The 21,554-nt window shown below is 49.6% G+C and overlaps 10 protein-coding genes across 10 annotated transcripts; 6 read left to right on the plus strand and 4 right to left on the minus strand.

Moving 5' to 3' along the window:
• Positions 1-25: 25 nt before the first annotated feature.
• N7508_010977 (DUF2417 domain-containing alpha/beta hydrolase) lies at positions 26-1,658 on the plus strand (the record flags this gene model as incomplete). The annotated part of the gene is made up of 2 exons (XM_058469037.1): positions 26-181; positions 231-1,658. The coding sequence occupies 2 exons, from the start codon at positions 26-28 to the stop codon at positions 1,656-1,658; spliced, it is 1,584 nt and encodes a 527-aa protein (XP_058316883.1).
• Positions 1,659-1,975: 317 nt separating this feature from the next.
• N7508_010978 (uncharacterized protein) lies at positions 1,976-2,302 on the plus strand (the record flags this gene model as incomplete). The annotated part of the gene is made up of 1 exon (XM_058469038.1): positions 1,976-2,302. One exon carries the CDS (start codon positions 1,976-1,978, stop codon positions 2,300-2,302), a length of 327 nt encoding a protein of 108 aa, XP_058316884.1.
• A 380-nt stretch (positions 2,303-2,682) lies between these two features.
• On the minus strand, positions 2,683-7,230 carry npl4 (nuclear protein localization protein 4; the record flags this gene model as incomplete). Its single annotated transcript, XM_058469039.1, has 6 exons — positions 2,683-2,958; positions 3,014-4,466; positions 4,519-4,649; positions 5,225-5,540; positions 5,593-6,620; positions 6,673-7,230. The coding sequence occupies 6 exons, from the start codon at positions 7,228-7,230 to the stop codon at positions 2,683-2,685; spliced, it is 3,762 nt and encodes a 1,253-aa protein (XP_058316885.1).
• Positions 7,231-7,570: 340 nt separating this feature from the next.
• On the plus strand, positions 7,571-9,681 carry N7508_010980 (uncharacterized protein; the record flags this gene model as incomplete). The annotated part of the gene is made up of 5 exons (XM_058469040.1): positions 7,571-7,679; positions 7,736-7,952; positions 8,003-8,065; positions 8,111-9,066; positions 9,119-9,681. The coding sequence occupies 5 exons, from the start codon at positions 7,571-7,573 to the stop codon at positions 9,679-9,681; spliced, it is 1,908 nt and encodes a 635-aa protein (XP_058316886.1).
• Positions 9,682-10,093: 412 nt separating this feature from the next.
• On the minus strand, positions 10,094-12,169 carry N7508_010981 (putative acyl-CoA dehydrogenase; the record flags this gene model as incomplete). Its single annotated transcript, XM_058469041.1, has 4 exons — positions 10,094-11,609; positions 11,664-11,726; positions 11,780-11,996; positions 12,055-12,169. 4 exons carry the CDS (start codon positions 12,167-12,169, stop codon positions 10,094-10,096), a joined length of 1,911 nt encoding a protein of 636 aa, XP_058316887.1.
• A 357-nt stretch (positions 12,170-12,526) lies between these two features.
• N7508_010982 (glycoside hydrolase family 18 protein) lies at positions 12,527-13,809 on the minus strand (the record flags this gene model as incomplete). Its single annotated transcript, XM_058469042.1, has 4 exons — positions 12,527-13,173; positions 13,246-13,480; positions 13,529-13,553; positions 13,628-13,809. 4 exons carry the CDS (start codon positions 13,807-13,809, stop codon positions 12,527-12,529), a joined length of 1,089 nt encoding a protein of 362 aa, XP_058316888.1.
• Positions 13,810-14,768: 959 nt separating this feature from the next.
• Positions 14,769-15,326, minus strand: N7508_010983 (uncharacterized protein; the record flags this gene model as incomplete). Its single annotated transcript, XM_058469043.1, has 2 exons — positions 14,769-15,198; positions 15,268-15,326. The coding sequence occupies 2 exons, from the start codon at positions 15,324-15,326 to the stop codon at positions 14,769-14,771; spliced, it is 489 nt and encodes a 162-aa protein (XP_058316889.1).
• A 476-nt stretch (positions 15,327-15,802) lies between these two features.
• N7508_010984 (uncharacterized protein) lies at positions 15,803-16,856 on the plus strand (the record flags this gene model as incomplete). The annotated part of the gene is made up of 2 exons (XM_058469044.1): positions 15,803-16,217; positions 16,279-16,856. The coding sequence occupies 2 exons, from the start codon at positions 15,803-15,805 to the stop codon at positions 16,854-16,856; spliced, it is 993 nt and encodes a 330-aa protein (XP_058316890.1).
• A 506-nt stretch (positions 16,857-17,362) lies between these two features.
• On the plus strand, positions 17,363-18,127 carry yth1 (cleavage polyadenylation factor RNA-binding subunit YTH1; the record flags this gene model as incomplete). Its single annotated transcript, XM_058469045.1, has 1 exon — positions 17,363-18,127. One exon carries the CDS (start codon positions 17,363-17,365, stop codon positions 18,125-18,127), a length of 765 nt encoding a protein of 254 aa, XP_058316891.1.
• A 754-nt stretch (positions 18,128-18,881) lies between these two features.
• pst2 (putative NADH-quinone oxidoreductase Pst2) lies at positions 18,882-19,797 on the plus strand (the record flags this gene model as incomplete). The annotated part of the gene is given in 5 exon segments (XM_058469046.1): positions 18,882-18,908; positions 18,956-19,041; positions 19,091-19,487; positions 19,543-19,634; positions 19,650-19,797. 5 exon segments carry the CDS (start codon positions 18,882-18,884, stop codon positions 19,795-19,797), a joined length of 750 nt encoding a protein of 249 aa, XP_058316892.1.
• Between the last annotated feature and the right edge of the window lie 1,757 nt (positions 19,798-21,554).

Consider the following 21,554-nt stretch of genomic DNA (forward strand, 5'->3'; position numbering starts at 1 on the left):
TGAATAATTCATACTATCCATCAACATGTCATCTCTGTGGGGTCGCAAAGATCCAGGGAGTGAGGGACGCTCTAGCCAAGATGGAGAACACCGTGCGCCAGAGAGATCCCAAGAGCCCACTGAACGAACAAGACTTCTCCCGGAGAATCATCAGGCATACTTGAGTCCTGATGACCCAGCAGTCAGTCCAACCTCCGAATAACGGCATAATATGCTAACAGGCGAACCAGGTATCGCCGTACAATCTATGGAGTGTCCGCGCTCTGCGCGCCATCTCACTTCTAGCATTGGGGCTTAGTTTCGTCTGGTGGACGTTCCTGTTAGTATCTATCTTCGTCAGTCCACCGATGATGCACCCGAGAGGGTCGGGTTTCTTCGCGTTTTCATACACGACTCTAGCGACTGGATACCTAGTCCTGGGACTACTATTCTTCGCGGTACCGTCCAAACCGATGACCATCTGGGGCATCTTTATCGCCGTGCTTCTTCTGGTGAATATGTGTCTTATCCTAGGTGTGGCACGGATCCGTCTTGAAGAAGGATGGGTTGGAATTGCCTCTGTTGTCTGGGTGGCTCTCATCTCTATGTGGCAGGTTCTTTTGAATCGTGCCGTTGCTTGGGGGAAGAAGGAAGAAGAGGAGCGTTTGACTGGTCGGGAGGAGACTCGTCGCTCGCTTTTGGAGTGGATGGCTGTCGTCGCTGAGACAGTATTGCTTGCCATTATGGCTATCGCTGTTGTCTTGTTCACATCTACGCTTATCATTCGTGCGCGTGACGTTTCTCTCCCTCCTCCAGGTGAGCGATACCTCGTTCATGGAGACCTGTACCAAGTACATCTCGCTTGTGTGGGAAACAAGACCAACGACGAGAACTCCCCAACGATCCTCCTCGAAGGTGGAACTGGCCCAGTCGAACATACACTGCAGCCGTTCATGGACGATCTATACCTCCGTGGATCCATTGATCGATACTGCTACTGGGACAGACCAGGGTTTGGCTGGTCCGACAATGCACCCTCTCCCCATTCAGCAGGCATGTCTGCAGATGTGCTAGCAGAAGCACTAGCTCTCGCAGATGAGACAGGTCCCTGGGTAGTCGTTTCAGCAGGGGTTGGAAGTCTCTATTCCAGGCTCTTTGCCAGCCGCAACCTACTTGAAGTTCGCGGTATCTTCATGATTGACCCGCTACATGAAGATTACTTGGGTGATCTTGGGAAACCAGGCCGTGGTTTTGTGCTCTGGTTCCGTGGTATCCTGTCTCCGCTTGGACTGGACCGACTTGGTGGGGCCTTGATCCGGGGTCGCACTCGCCTGGATCGTATTGCTGGGCGCTCGGCGTATCAGACTGGGAAGTTCATCAAGGCAAAGCTGCAAGAGAATCTCGTTGCGGTCACGATGACTGCCGCTGAGGTGCAGTCTGCTCGTCATGTCCAGATGGGACATGCTCCGGTCGTCGTTGTGAGTTCTGGCCAAGAGGTTCGCAAGGATTCCCGCTGGTCAGATCGACAGGAGGATCTGTCGCACATCACTAATAATCTTCATTCGTGGGATGTTGTCTCCGATGCACCACACGAAGTATGGATGACTGGCGAAGGGAGGGTTATGATTGAGAAACGCTTGAAGGAGCTTATTGAAGCAGGTCAGTCATTTGAGTCATGAGTCATTTGTTGATTGGAATTCGGCGAACATGCGAAATCGGGAGATTGTTAGTCCTTACTTATTTCCATACACGAGAATGAACGAATACAGACTGGAGATCGACCTCGACCACGGATCGGGCTGAACCATGGATGCCATGGCTCGATTGGTAGAGATCTGATGGATACGTAGATGCATAAGGCTGTGTATTGCCCGATCTATCTACTTTACGTCATGGCCCTATGGGGCCTTCCCAGAGTATACAATGGCTTCAAGCACCTATGGTATTCCTTTGCACATATCCATTGACATGTTCACTTCATACTTTCTGTGTCAACATGAATCCCCCGGTAATCGACTTCAGCGCTTTCGCTCCTGGTCATTCACGACCTGGAGGTCTAGAAGCAGCAGCTGACCGAGCCCGAGCCCGAGCACAGATGGACCGACAAGCTCTGGACTGGGAATCCAACGACGGCTTTGATGAGACTACATCGATTGAGAACCAAGTCACCGAACACGAATCCGATGAGGCACTCGCTCCGAAGTCGACCAACGTGAAAGAAGCGGAGACATCGCAGACAAAACCTGATTTGATTAAATCCGAGAAGCCTGGCTTTTGGAATGCGGTGAAACGAAGGATGAGTCGGAGTGACCACAAGTCATGAACGCGTCGTGACTGAACGTCTTTCGTTGCTTGAAATATTCTGTTGACTGGATAGGAAGGCTTCAAGCATCCGGCGTCATATTGTTCATGAATAAATGCCTTTACCCCATAGATAAAGTACTGTGCAATGTAATTAACTACGGGTAGTCCCAAAGATGTAGATGCAATGCCGGTCATCGGATCTAAATGCTGTGTAAAACTAAGCCGACCTCCAGACCATGCAAATCTCGCTCAATCCAGCCAAATTCCACCGCAGGCGTGGGAGTCGTTGGTACAATAGGGTGAGATTTGCTACACTCCACATTTTCCGGGTAAAACGATAGGAAGACGATCGGACTGGGGGGACTAATGGAAACCGAGCGGTGATAGGACGAAGTCACTCTAGACTAGCTCCCTTAAACCTCTTAGCAAGCTGTTCACCATCCGCGTTGGGAGTATTGGAGCGGGATGTATGGGAAGAAGGGGGGTTGCGACGTCCTCGCGATTGGAGATCCGGGCGAGGAGACTCAACCGCGGTGGGCCAGGGGCGCTTAGGGGGCGCTCACCACTCTCCTCAAGGATGGTCATCAACGTTGCCCATCCTGATGTATTCAACAGTTGCATTCCTTCAGCGGGGGATTTGGTTTTCGCGACGCGGCACAGAAGGGATTCCTCATCCTGTGAAAGTTGGTCAGTATCTGAGGTAGACCAAGAAATTAAGAAGGGAACACACCTTGTTGAAGGTGCTAAGTCCGTGCAAGAAGCACAGCAAGTGGAAGTCGGAGACACCTTGAATGGCCCTTTGGGGGTCTCCGGGCATAAGCTTCTGGGCGACATGTCGCAACTCTTGACTTTCGCCAATAATTTCGCGGTTCTCGATGGGGAAGCGACTGTTGGTGAACAATGGGGATGACTCTGTGGGGAATCCATGGGTAAGAGTAACTAGTAGGAAGTCGACTGGGAAACTTGGCGAGGCGTTTTCTTGAACACTGGCACCGTACTCGTTGATGCGGCGGTAGAAAACCTCGGGGATGTACCGAGTTCTGGCTCCGATATCCTCGTCGGTCTCTGATTGTACCAGCATGACAGAAGGGTCGGCGGAGGGCTCAATAATGTCCCCACGGACCATCTCGACTGCAGACACAGAGGCTTGGTATGAGCTGATGCTGATAGCACCTGTTTCATCACCGCTGAGTACACATGTGACGAAGTCGGAACCGAAGCGTCCCGTGCGACTCCATTTGGTTGACTTGGGGTTTTGTGCCTGAAGGCGTGCGGCAAAGGCGATTTCCAGAGAGGACAAGAAGTATGAGTCGATGTGACGCTTGCATACCACCGAACCGTCTCCCTGGCCGCCATCGAGAAGATCTGTAAATATGACACCAACCTTTTGCAATCCGCAAAGACTAGCCACCTCATCTACTTCTTTCTCGTTGTGCCAATCGTGGAGCGTAACACCATCGACTTCGCCCATTTGTGGGGGCTCGTAGATTGCTTGCACAACAGCCTTGACACCCAGTGGTACTTCGGTGTACTCCTCATACGTTCCGTACAGAAAGCCAAGGCGCTGGGCACCAGACTTTCGCCAGAAGTCAAGAAGAGAGTTGATGAGATCTGGAGAGGCGAACTCCACGTGGTCAACCATCCGGAATTCCTGGGGTTGCAGACTAATGGCACTGGGTTGACACTTTGTGCAAATACCCTCCGGCCATGGCGAATGTCCCGATGGGCAGTCAGTTCGCACTCGGTAGTATGGTTCGTTGAGTGGTGGCATGAAGGAGGTTCCCATCTCGGGCTTATTGGTTGCAGCGTTGATCTTCCGCAGATATGAGTGGAACGAAAGATGCTTGATCTTCTTTTCGGCCATGTATTTCGCATCATATGGTTCGAGTGGCATGCAGTAATCACACATGCCTCGAGGGCCATGCTTGCACATCTTGTGATCCATATTCCGCTTGATCTTGCCATCTTTCTTGTCCAGCAGGTTGTCCAGCGGTGATTGCTTCACCACATCCCAGGGGTTCTTGATTGTTGCGGAGGAGGTTGCCTGGGGACGGATCGGAACAGTCTGTTGCTGGGGAATCGGAGCGCCATTTAATCGTCGCTCTGAGGCAGATGTGTCGCCGTTTGAAGGTCCATTCTGTTGTGTCTGTTCCTTGTACCCAATGAAGAGCTTATCACCGTGTCTTCAGGAGCATAAGTAATTTCCCGGCAATCTTAACAAGAATTAATACTTACTTCAGTCCGACTTGCTGAATTGAAACGCCTTGTAGGCCATCTAATTCTCTCTCCTCGCCGCCTGTGCCGATGGGTTTGTTTGAGATGGCAATGGATGAAGGATCGACACTTGCCGGGAGCTGCTCCACGATCTATCGTAGGCAGCAAAATCAGCTTATGAACTCAACCACATATTTCTGAGAAGACAGCGACAAAACAGTGACAGAAATACCTTTTGTTGAAGGGATGGGAAGAGCTCTGACGGGCTGACTGAGAATCGGAACTGTCCGTTGCGACTCTCAAAACGCAGAATGATCGGACGTGATGCCATGACTGAGAAATCTGGATCTCAAAGATAGAAGAGATGGAGTCACAGATGCGAAGGAACAGCTTAACTTGAAGCTTCCCTGGTCACGTCACAAGTCGGGCGGTGGGTAATCTGCTGAATGTCAGGGCGGTGAACAGACCCCGCCATAACTAAACTTTTTGATATTCACTTCGCTTGCTGTTTCTTGCATATTATGTATTATGGTATGTGATAATGATTCTCGCTTTTTAAGACTTCTTGATATAGCCCTCCTGCTGTATGACTAGAACACACTGGCTATAGTTTACTTCTATCGACACGTTGTACCTCAAGATCATAATACTGCCTGAAATGATCCAGACACCCTGGGTTCGCCACGGTGCTGCTGATAGTTTTTGGCAATTGACCCGATGAGATTACCTGCTTGACCAGGGTCTCGATCTTTTTGCCATTAACTGTCATGGGGACTTCTTTCACCCCAATCACAAAGCGAGGAACATGTTTACTGCTCAACCCTTTGCGAATTGCATCCTTCAGCTCGACTGCAAGTTGACCAGTGAATGAGTTGCCAGATTGCATGACCACAAACAGAAAAACCACTTCATCAGAATCATGAGGTCTTCTTCGACCGACGCATAAGGTTGCTGAAATTACCGAGTTGAGAGGAGCGGACTCAGTGATCGAGTAGATATCAGAGCTTCCGAATCTAATACCCTGTGGGTTCAGAACACCGTCACTGTAGGTATCAGTCAGTACGTGGACCACTAGTTTGACTTGGACTATCATACCTTCGCCCATGGATTTGCCAGCCCTTTGTTTGTGGATTATAGCTTGCCCAGTCATGCTGAGCCCAACAGTTCTCAAACCTGTCAAAATACGTACTCTTGTATTTCGCTCCATCTTTATCGCCCCAGAAAAAGACAGGCATTGATGGGAATGGCTTGCGACAGACAAACTCTCCATGTCTACCAGAGTGTTTGATTGATTCTCCAGTGACGGGATCAGCAACATCTACATCCTGCCCCAGCATAGGAAGCTGGATTTCTCCGGGATACAGCGGGCCAGCAGGATCGGTTCCAATCCAAGAAGTGACCAAGTCAGTACCTCCAGTGACACTGGTGAGGTGTACCTTTGGCGGGAATGCTCGATAAAACCAATGATATTGATCTTCACCAAGATGCGAGCCTCCTGTTTGCACCATGCGGAGAGATGACAGCTCAAACTCATCCTTTGGAACACAGCCAGTCATCTCGAGCTCCTGCAGATAGCGAGGCGAGCAGCCCCAGTAAGTGACTCGATGATACTCCGCGATCCCTGCCATTCCTTTCGCACTTGGCCACAAAGGTGATCCATCGTATAGAATCAGAGTCGGACCTACCGAGAGATGGCCGATCATGATATTCCACAATACCCAAGAGGTACTGCTATACTGGAAGACGACATCTTTTGGTGTGAGAGAGTTGTGCAGCACAGATGTCTTTTTGTGTTGTAGAATAACACTGTGGCTGTGGACCAGGCACTTCGGTTGGCCGGTAGTCCCGCTCGTATAGAGAATATAGAGGGGATGAGAATAGGGTACTCTCTTGAATCCGAGTTGGTCTTCTTGTCGTGACTTCGAGAGGAAGTCGTTCAGACTGGGAAAGGCTGGCTCGTGGGCGCCAGTGATTGGAATCAAAAACACCTGTGGCTTTATTTTCATGGCCTTGAAGATGCTTTGTATCTTGACAACATTGGATCGCATCTTCCCTTTGTACGTCGACTCGCCATCAGCAAAGAGTACGCGAGGGGTTACTTGCTGCAATCGAGAGATACAGCCCTGTTGTCTTTGATTAACCTGCACACCGGCATACTGTCGAATGATAACTCACTTCGTCACCCAAATCCGGCGCAATGCTAGTCCAGATGGCTCCAATGCTTGCTGTCGCCAGGAACAGGCCAACTGACCAAACGCTCGTGGATATAATTGCAGCCACCCGGTCACCTTCCTTGATTCCAAGTTGACGGAGAGCACTCCTTGCCTTTCGAACATTCTCCCTCAACAAGCTCCAAGTCCAAACCTCTCCATCTAGATCTTGACCCTCACGAACTCCAACAAGAGCAGTCTTTGTCAAGTCCCGACCAGAGAGCACATTCTCCGCATAGTTCACGCTTGCTCCACTGAAGAACTCAGGCAAACTTTGCATGGGCACACTGTCATCAAAGGCAGTTGTCACAGTCGGAGGCAACGACGGAATGATCCCCGTATATTGATGAAGATCGACCCAAAAGTCTTGTAAATTTTTAACAGACCATTGGTGCAAGTCTTGAGAGGAGCGAAGGCGCTGCTGGAACTTTTGGTTGATATGCGCTCGGTAGATGTTCATGGGAATCTGGTCTTGTGGCAACGTAGGTAGCCAAATAGGCTTTACTTGTGATGATTGGGCCATTGTACTTTCTTTATGATGTTTCAACAGTAATAAGCTAAGAATGCTGAGAGCGAATGCAGGGTCAGAATAGCCGCATTAATAGCCCATCGGCAATCGGCACATGCCTATGTAACCCCCACAGTTATGACCTCTGGAGGAGACGCGTCTCCAGGGAATTGTCATCCTACGGTATTCTTCGGTGATTGTCGGTGCAGGTCGGTGACACTTCTCGGTGACTTGTGTTGTAGATCAATCCCCGCACGGGGTAGACGGGGTACAGGAAATGGGATGAACTATAAGATTGGACTTGTGGCAGTCTGTATCTTAGCAAGAACGGGCTCTGTCTATTGTTATTGCCAACATGTCTGCTCCGCTGAAGTCCTCTACTGCAGACGAGGGGTTTATCCTTTCAACGCCGGCTTTGGAGAACCCGTACACCTCGGATGCAGTTTTTCTTCGAATTCTCCAGTGTAAGGATGCTTCTTGTGGTACTTTAGAAGTATTTCATACTGACTTTGACATATAGGGTATCTACCGCGTGATGTGTTGTCAAAAATCTTATCGGACCTGCAGCACTTCGGCTCCGAAGCAATCTCAGACGAGACCAACGGTTTGATTGGAAATGCCGAGACTCAGCTGCCATATATCAAGACACGCAATGTGTGGGGAGCGCGTTACCATGCCGATCGTCTGGTAACTAGTGCTGGTTGGAAGGGGCTGGGCAAATGGGGTATCAAGAATGGGTTGGTTCAGCTTGATGGTCATCTATTCCATGTACTAATTGCTGGTAAAGTGTAGTTGGGCTTGGATATGAAGAAACATTCGGGCCATATCGCAGAGTTGTGCAACATGCATTGTAAGTATGTTATCCAATTTACTGGAAGGTATACTAATCGTCCAGCAACTACATCTTCTCTGCGTCCTCCGCTGCCTATTCGTGTCCTGTCTCAATGACATCGGGAGCGGCACGTCTAGTTCGACACCAGATTCGGGATTTACCTTCCGATCATCCATTCCATGAACTCTATGCACGTCTCATTGCTCGCGAGAACAATTGGATTTCCGCGCAGTGGATGACCGAACGCCCTGGTGGCAGCGATGTTCGAAACAGCGAAACCGTCGCGGTTTACTCTCCGCTGCAATCGAAGACTGGTCGTTTTGGCAATATAGAAGAAGGGGACTACCTTTTGTCCGGGTTCAAGTTCTTTTGCAGTGCGACAGACTGCAACATTGTCTTACTTCTTGCAAAGACCGAGTCAGGAGAGTTGTCCCTATTTGTGGCACCGACATCTATAACAGGCACCGATGCCAGTGGGAAGAAGACTAAGTTATCAAATGGAATTCGTATCCATCGACTGAAGAATAAGATGGGTACGAAAGAGCTACCAACGGCCGAGATTGAACTCAAGAATGTCCGAGCCCATTTAATCGGCAAGAAAGATCGCGGCATTGCAACTATTGCCTTGTTGCTTAACACTACACGCACCCACAACTTCGTCACGGCTGTTTCGTGCCTGCGTCGCGCCTTGGATATTGCCAAAGCATTTGCCCGTGCTCGCAAGACCATTGATCAACCACTGTGGACATTCCCAATGCACTTGAATGTGCTTGCCCAGTTGGAAGTCAAGCATAGGGGTTGGCTCCAACTGGCTTTCTTCACTTCATCGCTTCTCGGCTTCGTCGACAACGGGTTCCCGAAAGAACTGCCTGCACATTACAATGTCCTTGCTAGATCTCCTACCGCAGCAACACTAGTTTTGCGGGCTTTGACTTCGACGTCCAAGGCTGTGATTTGTAAATCATCTACGTTAGCATTTCAGGAATGCCAGGAAGCAATGGGTGGAGTCGGATACATGGGTGAGTCTTTCTACTCAAAAAACCTCTCACCTAGACACTGACTATTCCACAGATGAGCCTGAAGAACCCGAGTTCAATGTTAGCCGGCTATGGCGTGATACAGCTAGCAACAGTGTATGGGAAGGAACAACCAATGTCCTTGCGAGTGAGACTGTGAGGCATTTGACCAATGGACGTAACTTGGAATCCTTCAGTGCCTGGATCAACGACTCAATTGGCTATATCACGGACGATGCTCTAAGAACCACTTTGAAAAATGTCTGGGCAGCCCTCGAGAAGAAGCTCGCAGTGGGACAAGACAACCGCAGTCTAGCAGGTGTTCTCGGGCTTGGTCGTCAGATAATGTTCACTCTTGCTTGGCTCATCAGTGGGATACTGCTCGCCATGGATGCCCAACGAGACAACGACAATGTTGCCTGTGAAGTATCTCACAGATGGGTTCTAGATGGACAAGGCGTACCAGCAGAATTCGCATTCCCTGAACTCATATATCAGCGCTCTGCAGACCAGCCTCGTGTTATGAGCGACCAGAGTCGGACTAATTGGGATTGTCTCATTGTTTGGGGAGCGGACCTTCCGACAGATTCTTCGACAGGATACCGGGCTAGAATTTGAATGGAGAGCATTTAAACATGTCTTACAATAGGGATCATAAATAGGTTCACACTGGCATGAACTATTGGACAATTTTAATACGAAATGCTCGAAGTGAGTTTATTATTTGATCCTTCTTTGTGCCTTAAGTTAACCTCTTTTTTGGCCACTTTCTCCACCGGTTCCGAGTGCCTTAATTTTACCACCTAGATCAGTTGAAAAGGATGGGGTGGGGTGCGTGAAAGGACCTTTGGATTCTGTTGTATGTAGCAGAGTAAGACTGTGGAGCTTTGAATCAGACAAGTCAAATATGGCAATGATGCAAACTATGGATTGGCTACTATGTTAGGCATAGAAGGCAAACATGAACATTGAGATAATACGACGTAGCTTAATTTGCAAATTGTTTCCAGTCTGCGAATAGCTTCGTTAACTACAGCTTTGCGCTTGCATTTTGCAACGACCGATGTCCAGATGCACGATTTGCAGGCAACTCAACACCCCAGGCGATGCGACAGTCCCACTGTAGATGCTCCTCGTCCGAAGAGACAGTGGTAGCAGAACCATGAGCTGTAGCGATATCATGGAATACCATGTCGCCCACGCCACCCTCGGCACTCAGGATCCAGCGACGGGCAATCTCCGTGCTTACAGGGTCACGATCACGTTCAGAGTCCAGCGCCAACAGGGCTCCGGAAACAATCCACGCAAGGGTGAACATGTAACGACGCGCATCGGCAACTATTGTAGCAGGGTCATTCTTCGAGAACCTAGCGCGAAGTGCAAACCAGGCAGAAACCAAAGCATCGCGTAGACTGGCTGTTTGAATAAGAGCCAAAGTACGATCAATCCATACTCTGAAGATGTTTAGATTATCCTTCTTGAGAAGAAATCGAACCATCTCACTGGCGAGGACATTGGTGGTTCCCTCCCAGATTGAATTAACCGAAGTATTCCGCAGGATGCGAGAGATGTTGAACTCGGGTTCGTCGGCCTCATCCATATAGCCGACTCCGCCCATGGACTCCTGGCATTCGATGATCCCATGGGTAGCCATCTTGCTTATTACAGCCTTTGAGGTAGCAGTCAAAGTACGGAAAACCACTTCGGCTTCTTTCCCAGGCTGTGGAAGGTGCGCGAGCTTCGTAGAAGCCGTCGATCTGTTCTCGACAAGCCCGAACAAAGCGACCGTGAACCAGGATAGTGCCATACCACCCCGGTGTTTCACTTCCAGATCTGCTAAAAGTCGGAGATGCATGGGAATCAACCAGAGAGGTTCTCCGACGGTAGTCCGGGCCTTGGCGAAGCTTTTTGTGATGCTAATGGCCCGACGCCAGCCGGACAGGGATCCGACAAAGGTATGGATGCGGGTGACATTGAGCAGTGGTGCGATGGTGACAATACCCTGGTCCAATTCACCGACTAGATGGGCACGCATATCCTTGAGTTCCAATTCAGCTGTGGGCAACTCCTTCGTCCCTAGCTTGTTTTTCAGACGGTGGATCCTGACTCCATTCGATACAACCTTGGAGACACCATCGGGTCCGACGACTGTCCGTCGGAGTGGCGCGAGGAATGTGCTGAGCTTTCCAGAGGGTGTTCTCGCGAGCAAGAGAGCAAGGTTGGCATCTGTCGCGGACGAAAAGAATTTGAATCCGTTGATGAGATAATCTCCATCGCCCAGCGGATCAGCCCCTGAGCCTTCGGGCAGGGGTAAGTATGTAGCCCAGGTTTCGGTGTTTTGCACATCACTTCCACCAGCTCGCTCGGTCATCCACTGTCCAGAAGTCCAATGGTCATCTCCCTCGGAAGTCAGCCCTTTAAAGGCAGCATGGAATGGGTGATTGACGGGAAGCTTTCCGATCCTAGAGGAAAGGATAAAAGCAGCCCCATCGGTCATACTGATCGGACACGAGTAAAGACCTGAAGAAGGGGAGTACAGGTAGTTTCTGTTGTCGTAAACAGTAAGTGACTATATCCCATCCATCTGAAAGAGTCCTCACAATGCATATTGAACTGTTCTCCTATCGACACCCAAGGCTGGATCATAACCCGCAGACACAATTCTAGTCACCTCAAGTTAGTCAACCTATGCAGTCTGATTTGCAGGGGTGCCTACCTGTTCCGAGCACCCCATTTGCCGAGTTGCTTCCAACCCTCAGTAGTCACCAATCGATCATAGTCATATCGTCTACCCCAAACATTATGGCTTTTCACGTAAGGTTGATTGCGCTCAGCGTCACCGCTCCATTCACGGATCTGGTCGGAAATAGCCTCGGCACCGAGCTGTGTGAAATGCTGCTCTACAGATTGCAGTGTCGCGGATGGAAGGTACCCTAAAAGAGTTAAGATTCGATCTTACTTCGTTTACTTCGTAACGCAACGAGTGCTTACATGAAAGCGCTCGTTGGAGGCTTGTATCGGAAGAGTATGTGTTGTCCAACGGACCAGGCTCGGTCATATAGCCAATATCCGCAGTCGCCGGCTGAGGGGCAGATGATGGAGACATTGCACGCTGAAGTTATTGAGTGAAGAATGTAAAACAATATCTGGAATGTCAAAATGCGGGGAAAGTTGAGTTGACTGACTCTCAGGTGTACCTCGGTCCCAGTTGACGTCGCTCGGCTCGTATAGCCTCCGCAAAAGCGCCGAAGGCGGCTCACTGCTTTGATGGTAGGCACGACAGGTCTGATAATGATATCGCTGAGGCTAAAGGAAAAAAAGAAACGTTGGCCTCCCTAGAGAATGAGTCGCCCTAGACCTCTCCCACGGCTGCCAGTCTACGTAATGTGCCGTCTTCAAGAGAATTATTATTTCATGACCTCAAAACTAAACTTTTGTTTTCCTGGCGATGATATAATGCCTTTCACATATCGTGTAAGGTGTTGTAACCAGTCTCGATCAGACTTCTGGGTCCACGGGCATCAGAGCAGACATGCCAATAAAACAGTCCTCCTAATTTCGACGACGTCACATACTTTGCTTTCTGTTGCACTGTGTCAGGGGTATCGTATGTGACAAATCCTCCGTCTCCTCCAACACAAAATGATGCTGCTGCCTGTTTGTCGTGGTACTCTTGGGTCCCTGGCCGCGGCAAATCGCGATAATCAAAGACACCCTCCTCTCCACCATGGCCAGTGTATCGTTGGCCTGGTCCGGTGCTACCTAGGAATGACCGTCCATAGACTGGAACACCAAGGATGACCTTTCGACGAGGTACTCCCTGGGAAACCACATAGTCCACTGCCGATTCACCAGAAACACCTGGTCCGGAAAGCTTGGCATGATGACCGCTTTCAGGGTCCCATGGACCAGCGAAATCGTATGCCATCAGGTTCAACATGTCCAAATATTTGGATGCAGCGCCGAGATCGATGTTCCGCAGGGCCCACTGACCAGCGGGAAGGCAGGTAGCGAGGACGTATCGCGGGGCGGGAAGCACTTCGCGTAGGCGTGCAAGCATACGGACATAATCTTTTCCTTGTTTAGGGTCCGCCGGGTGCTCCCAGTCAACTATGCAGCAACATGATCAGCTACATCTCTCGATTAGAGCAAACTGTTTAGGGAAGCAACACGGAAGCTTACCGTCGATACCGTCAAGTCCGAACTGATCCACTAATCCCCGCGCGGTACGAACAAACGTCTCCAGCGAGGACTTATTGCGGGCAACAGCAGCGAAGTTCTCACTTCCTTTGCCACCTCCTCCAACGGAGAGAATGACTCTCATCTGAGAGTACTGCTGCTTCAGCTGAACGAAGGCCCGAAGGCACCCCTCGGTGCCGTCAACCGGCATCTGGGTATCAGCCCACTCATCACTCAACTGCAACCTATCAGCAAATGTTCAATAGTGAATCATTTCCCTGCGTACATAAACAGTGCCGTCTTCTTTCACCCTGCATGAGACCAGTTCGAGGTTAGCGCGTCAGCCAATCTCGCACACTGGATAACCATGATTGGCTGTTCATACCAGGCAAATGCATAGAACACATGTGATATAAATCCAAGTCTCAATGAAGAGGGAGGCTCCTTTCGATAGATTCTCCAGTTTGGATAGTACGCCGCGTTAGTGTAAAAGGGCACCTCATAGGCGCTCTCCGAGGTGGGGTTGCGATCCCGTCGGCGAAACAGAGCACTGGCAGCCGAGAACATTGTGTGTTTGATTGATGAATCTCGCGACGAATATAAACAAAAGAAGAAGAAGAAGAAGAAGAAGAAGCTGTGGGGAAATGTGGTTTCCTGTTTTGGAATCTGTCACGTGGACTGTTTGCTCGATGATGCAGGAGTAACAGGTACAAAACTCATCTTTCTCCCCCTTTGGTGTGACCAGGCGATCAGTAATGGATACAATGTGCGGGGTGGATGCGCGGCATGAGTTCCACATGCATGAGGTTTCCAAAGTACCCAACGGCTAATACCTGCATCACTGCCACTTGTGATGCTTCTCGCGGGTTACTATACTGGGGCAAGGCTCAGGTCCCCAAGCGCTCAATACGGGGTAACGGTATAAACCCCGGGTTCCGGTGAGATCTGACAAGGGTAGTGAAATGAGGCATTCCAATTGGCTTGATCTGCATAAGCAAGAATGCACCCCGTGATACTTGCAGAGTTTGCGCAGCCGATCCCCGGAACTCGTATGTTCGACGCCTCGCGCATCCTGCGTCAATTCTGGCCCGGTGGACAAGAACGGCACTTCGCTACGATGTAGCTTGGAACTAAGATTTGCTTTTTTTCCGATCAGTTGGAAGATCTTGGATCGTTAAATCGGTTAGCAGCGGAGATGATTGGCTGAGAATGAGCTTATTATATGAGGCTAGGGAAGTATAGGCAGGGATGTCTATGGCCCCCAAAGCAATTCGCTTTTCCGCGCTGATCTCTCGGTCTAGAATGCTGACGTCTGCAGGGGCCCTGTCTAATTACAGCATTGCACACAACTGCGAACCATGTTCAAGCTAATAGCTTTGGGTAATCAACATGATGCCCAATTAAGGCAGCTGAACACTTAGCGCTTGTTTTGAAACACCAGTTCGGCCTAGAGGCGATGATCAGGAGATGATCAGGAGATGATCGGCCAATCTGTACATGCTTATGTATACCTCGCTTCTCTTTGGTCACGACAGCTTCATGGCCTTGTTCAGTTGCGCCCATCTCTTTTCTCTCTCGGAGCCAGACTGTGGTTCAATCAGGCCATTCATCTTCCACAAATCTCTCAAAGCCTCCGCAATGAGATATTCCCATTCCATTTCTTTTGTCTCAAAAAATAGATTCGGGATATTGCCAATGCCGGTCAAGAATTTCTGCTTCATTGCGTCACTCTGGAACGCACGAGCAACATGATAGATCGTCACGGCGGCGAAATGAGGGTGCACTTTGCCGCCAACAATGGCTGTACCGGGAACATCCTCGATGAAATGGACTTGAACGTAAAATGCAGGGAGACGTAGAGATCGGTGATTCGACTTGGCGAGTGGTTCTTTCTCGGTCGGGATGATGTTGTTTGGACTATGTTTGATGTACCAGACAGGTACTTGGAGGTTTGTTCTAATGATTTACTGAAACTGATAGAGACTGGTTTCAAGGTGGATGATCATATCGCCAGCTGGTTCTTACGAGATTGCTCTTATAGTTTTCGACAGCTGAAAAGCCCCTTCACGGAATATATTAGGCATGATCATCGTTAATCGATGCATTGGATATGCCGAGCTTCATAGAATACTCTAGGTGTCAGTTCGGGGAGATAGGGTGATATAAAATTATTTAATTCGTTGGTGACCCAATGGGTGGCACCCTACGGCTTTGATCATTTCATCAACCTCGGCCGAACTTGGATTACAATATCAAGCAACGTGGTTTTCTTTGAACGGTCATGCCAAAAATGAGTATGAAATATTTATCGATTACTCTTCATTAATTATTAGTCAATCTTGATTGTCCATTAGGACATGACACCACCGTCGGTCGAAGTGTGGGAACTGAAACTATCGGGGGTTAATTGCACCGTTCTCGATCACAGCTATTGACAGAATACAATAGATTTCAGATGACAAATTCATAAATTGGATCCATGTGTATATAAGCGACACTAATAACGGCCCCCAGATTTGGTCTCCTTCACCCCGCGGCACACAACAAAGGACACATCACCATGTCGAGAGGATTGATCTTCATAACTGGCGCCACTGGCTTTATTGGCAGTGCCACTGCTGTTGAAGCACTCAAGGCTGGTTATAAAGTACGACTTTGTCTGCGCAAACCCTCTGAGCAGCTGCAATCTGTCCTCTCCGAATACAGCAATCAAGTCGAATATGTTATCGTTCCAGATCTCACCAGTGAAACGGCATTCAATGGCAAGCTAAACGACGTGGACTACATTTTCCATCTGGCATCACCCCTTGTTCATGGAACCAACAAGGAGACATATTTCACCCCGGCTGTGAAAGCCACGACTTACTTGCTCAAGGCCGCAGCCAAGATTCCCAGTATCAAGAAGGTTGTTGTGACCTCTTCTGTTGCTGCGTTGATGCCAATGACTGGCGTTCCTGCTGGAGGAGTAATCAAAGGTAAGATGCCCTCGGAGATGTTCCTAAGTTCGTGTCAGCATGATGTTAAAAGCCTATATAGAGGACAATGACTGGGACTTCTCCGTCGATGAGAACGGCTCATTTGAAAATCCAGAGAACCCAGCAGCAACACCCATGCGTCTGTACCAGGCTTCCAAGCTCCTTGCCAACAAAGCAACCTGGGACTTCCGGGCAACAACCAAGCCACACTTCGCATTGGTGACGCTGCACCCAGTATTTGTATGGGGCCATAACCCTATGCAAACCTCAGCCGAGGAAGTTGCAGCAGGATCCAACGGCCTTCTCTGGAGTCTGATCATGCAAAACAACGGCGCTGCAAGCAGAGGTGTTCATATCCAGGATGTGGCCGAAGCGCACGTCAAAGTGCTGGACCCAAAAATTCCTGATGGCTCGAAGTATTTGCTGGCTGGACCCAGCGAAACTGGTCCTGCGATTACAAGCATTGTGAAGAGATTGTATCCTGATTCTGGGGCCAAGATCACCGAGGATATTCAGCTTGCTTCATCGCCACTCGATACCACCAAGGCGGAAAGAGAGCTTGGGATCAAATGGCGTTCTTACGAGACGATGATTACAGATGTGATGGATCAACAGCTTGGATTTTATCACAAGCTGTAGAATTAGAGCATACATCAGTCAAGCTATATCACGTCCAATCTCAATAAAGACCTGATATAAATGCCGTCCTGGTGGTATAATTTGTGTAGCAAATGATTTTTAATGCGAATGAATAACCAAACCTAGAGATTACGGCCAAGTTCCAGAGCTTGCAAAATCATATGAGACAATGGATATTGCTTGTAACCTGTAACAAATCGAAAACCGCTCTCTCACGGCCCGTAAATAGTGACAAATGCAAACCAGCCAAACATTTGCCACCTGATTTGTAAGGCGACAACCGGAGAACATCCTAGACAGCTCTTTCACCATGCGAAGAGTCGTTCCTCTCACACGTGAACATCTGCCTGCTGTTTCAACAAATTTAACTCAAGAAAGATTGAGACACTGATCTCACTATTTCCTCGCTGAAATTCTGCGCCCAAGAGAGTCGTGGTCGCGTCGAGCGCCTTCACTTACCTCTGCGCCTGTCATCTCCTTGAGCTTCGCTCAAGCTCAGAAACATCATGGCTGCTGACACACAAAGTGCCGCTGTGCAATTCATCTCCGCTGAACCTACCCGCGATCCAAGCTACAACGACTTCACTTTTACACCCTTTCTCCGCAAGAGCTTCGGCTTCGGACTCGCCAGCGATGTACCCGTCTGCAAAGCCTATAGTGAAGGACACTGTCCACTGGGGCCTGCCTGTCCAGATCGCCATCCTACTCCATCCCGTGTGACAACGTCGACCACCACAGCCTCCGGAATGGCACCTTCTACCACACACGGATCACTGGTCTGCAAGCATTTCCTCAAGGGCTTATGCAAGAAAGGCTTGAAGTGTGAATACCTCCACGAATACAACCTGCGACGAATGCCCGAATGCCAATCATTCTCACGATCCGGATATTGTACCAACGGGGACGACTGCCTTTACCAACACGTCCGGGAAGAGGCCCGCCTGCCACCTTGTGAACACTACGACCGCGGATACTGTGAGCTGGGACCTCTCTGTGCAAAACGCCACGTCCGTCGGCGCCTATGTCTTTTCTACCTGGCTGGCTTTTGTCCGGAGGGAAAAGGCTGTGCCGATGCTCATCCCCGATGGACAGAAAACCTCCCACGACCCACTATGCGCACTGAGAAGACAGAGGAAGAATTGGAACATGAAAAGGCCCTCATTCGGGAAGAACAAGAACGCGAGAAGGAACGGGAAAGGGAATGGCGAAGCGAGAGGGGGCGGGGTGGTGGTTTCGGCCGTGGGCGCTTCCGTGGGCGCGGCAGGGGATAGCTGGACCTCTTATCTGTCTGTTTTTTTTTATGGGCGACATTGCATGGCATGGAGTGTACCCCGGTAAGGGGGCTTGGTTTACGGTTTTTGTTGGGCCAGTAGATACCCCAGTTTGGATTTCAGATTCAAATAAATATGCCCCATTATTTTCCATGAGTTGGTTCAGTTGGATTCACCGCCATTGCGTACATCACTGTACTGTAGATGTATGTCCGTACCGTATAGTGCTGGCACCAGTATCCATTTTAGGTTCCCCCACCGGAGGGAACCCACCCGAGTCAGCTTACAAGAAACTTAAGAAGCCCAGCATATGTTCGCAGCTACAGGCTCATGCTCGCAAGCAGGGTGTAGCATCATGGTTGGAGTGTATGACATCATGACATCTCAAGGGTTATGTTTAGCAGAATCGCTAGTCCAGGATGGTAGCAAGATGCTAGATAAAATAGTATGATTCCGTGAGAAATAACAAGGGTTCGCAAAGAAACACTAGACCAACGCCCCCATTCGAGTAGATTTTTCATTTGTCAGTTCTCAGTAAGAATGGCCTAAACATGAGCTATATCCGGGTGGATCCTTTACAACCAATCATAGAGTGCATATGCTCTGTCATCGATGACTGATTTGCTCTGTAACACTGCGGGCAACGTTGCTAATCGCGGAATGCCAGGCGATGGCTTTTGATATAAAGTCCTGTACGTCCCGGCCCCCTCCTCTCATTCCTCAGTTTCTTCACAAACCCTGAATATCATTCATCATGGCTCCCAAGATTGCAATTGTCTACGTATGTATCACTCCAATCCCTACCTCGTCTTTCACTAACGGTCATAGTACTCGATGTACGGTCACATCAAGACCCTGGCCGAGGCTGAGAAGAAGGGCATTGAGGCCGCCGGTGGTTCCGCCGATGTTTTCCAGTGCGTGTCACCCTCATATCTGACACGACTATTGCTAAACATTGCCTAGGATCGCCGAGACCCTCAGCGAGGATGTGCTGGCCAAGATGCACGCCCCCTCCAAGTCCGATGTCCCTATCATTGAGCCCACCGAGCTCCTCGACTACGACGCCGTCCTTTTCGGTATCCCTACCCGCTACGGTAACTTCCCTGCTCAGTGGAAGACTTTCTGGGACAAGACTGGCGGCATCTGGGCCAAGGGTGGCTACTGGGGCAAGTACGCCGGTCTGTTCGTTTCCACTGGCACCCAGGGTGGTGGTCAGGAATCGACTTGCTTGGCTGCGATGTCGACATTGGCCCATCACGGCTTCATTTATACACCGTTAGGGTATCGCACTGTCTTCCCTCTGCTCTCCAACCTGGACGAGGTCCACGGTGGCAGTGCCTGGGGTGCCGGTACTTTCGCCGTAAGTCAAAATTCCACCCCAACTTCATGATATAGGCTGACAAATACAACCATAGGGAGCCGACGGTTCTCGCCAGCCTACCGCCCTGGAGCTCGAGATTGCCACTGCCCAGGGTAAGGCTTTCTACGAGACCGTCTCCAAGGTCCAGTGACTGCATGGCAGTGCCGAGTCGAAGCCGGAGAGCTCGACCCCTGCTACGGCGCCAAAGAAGACAGAGGCTCCCCAGCAGCAGGGTTCTCAGGAGCCAGCTAAAAAAGAGAAGGACAATGAAGGACCATGTGGTCTACCCAAGAAGTGTATCATTCAATGATTGGACCTTGTCTTTTCTTTTTTCTTAGCTATTCTCCTTGGGGCGTTCTCTAGGCGTTTCATTTAATGATAATATATAACGCTAAAGTATATAGTCATTCTATACCTCTCATGGAAGACAATTGAACTATTAACGCTGGCGTCCACAGTAGCTCGTAGTCCGAAGTATATAAATCTGGTGACGATTCTGCCCACTCTCACCGCCCGCTAGATCGTACTGTTCCTAAGCCCGTAGACTGCTTTGAATAGCTCTCTTCCTTTCTCTTCTCCATGCCATCCTCAGTATCGGAATTTCGTTACCTCTATTCTCCTCTTTATAGAGATTCTGATGGCTCAAGTCCCGTTTCCAACCCTATCGGTGGCACTTAAGCCATTGTTGAGCAATCGTAGCTCGGAAGTTCAAAAAAGTATATATTGAGAAGATTTTGAAGAGATATCGTATATATTATTACCCCCTGGCACCTGGAAGCTTTCCCCTCTTATCTGAGTGCTCACCAGTGAAGGTAAGCGCCTCGTTAGACATCCGCTTATTTAGTTTTATTTTCCACACAGATGTTCGCTTGCTCCGATCATCTCCAAGAAAGCACGCGTCACTAAATCCAAGATTGCTATTAATCAACTCGATCCCGTTATTTGGAAAAAAACCCGGAGACTGATGGCCGATGACCTGATAATCTTTCTTGAGGGAGAATAGGAAAAGCAAATCTGTATCGCATAAGATCGGGATATAAGACAGGAATCGAAGGTTGGCACAAACGCTTTCGTGCTGGGGAGACATTATTGGAACTTCGATTGTGGCTGTGTCAATGCAGTTCTTTGAACCATTTCCACAATCCTCGGCGCGAGCAACCAATGCCTGTGTCTCACGGCCAATAACGGTGGCCAATCCATGCTGGACCCATTGAACAGGCGACAGTTTCAAGTCACTTAGTCGCACAGAATGCGTCTCAGCTTTCTTCTTGCTTTTGCAGACTGGCCCCGCCGAGGATTCACGAAACGGAACAGTGTGCGTGGCCGTCTGGGCCAGCAGTTTCCTGGAAATCCGGTTGATTGTCGGCAGTGGCTCATCATGTGTGAGTTGGAACTCCATATTCACCGATAGGATCGAAGAGATCCATTGGAGGCTCCATAGGAAGAGCTCAAAAACGAGACTGGGTTTGGCTCCCATGCCGAGAATCTGAACTTGCCTTTCACAGTTTGCGGTTGACCTTTTCCGAGAAGACGCAATGACGAAGAAGGTTGCAGGAGATCAGAAACATAGGCAGGAGGCATGGTCTTTAGCGCGTGAATGATTCGAACTTGGTCAAACGCTGATCCCAAGAGCTGATCATCTGCATGCACAGGAACCCATCTGTCAAGACTCGATAGGGCTTGAACGCGTCATCCTCGATTGGTTGCTGTAATTCCAAGAATGTCCGTTGCCTGTATGTGCTGACAAGCGAAAAGATCGAGTTACTTGCGATTCGTGATTGGCCTGGGGAGGCACCCATTAGCTTCGAATATGAGAGCAGAACGTGTCAACCCCGAAGGGAAAGACTTACCACGAAAGGCAACCTCATCCGTTCCTGGCCGAAGAAGGTGATTCACAGTAATCCACACATAGCTCCTGATGGTTCTCCAGTCCTATATAAATCACGCTCATTAGCAGGATGCTCAGATAGCTTTATTTTGATGCTCTTGCTAACTTCTTTGCTGGGATGCCGTCGTGATGGTCAACCATGGTGATGCGACCAACTTCTTTCACGCCACAGAGAAAAC

This window comes from Penicillium antarcticum, assembly GCF_028974205.1.
Source record: "Penicillium antarcticum strain IBT 31339 chromosome Unknown utg000009l_segment0_segment0, whole genome shotgun sequence".
NCBI classification, from domain to species: Eukaryota; Fungi; Ascomycota; class Eurotiomycetes; order Eurotiales; family Aspergillaceae; genus Penicillium; species Penicillium antarcticum.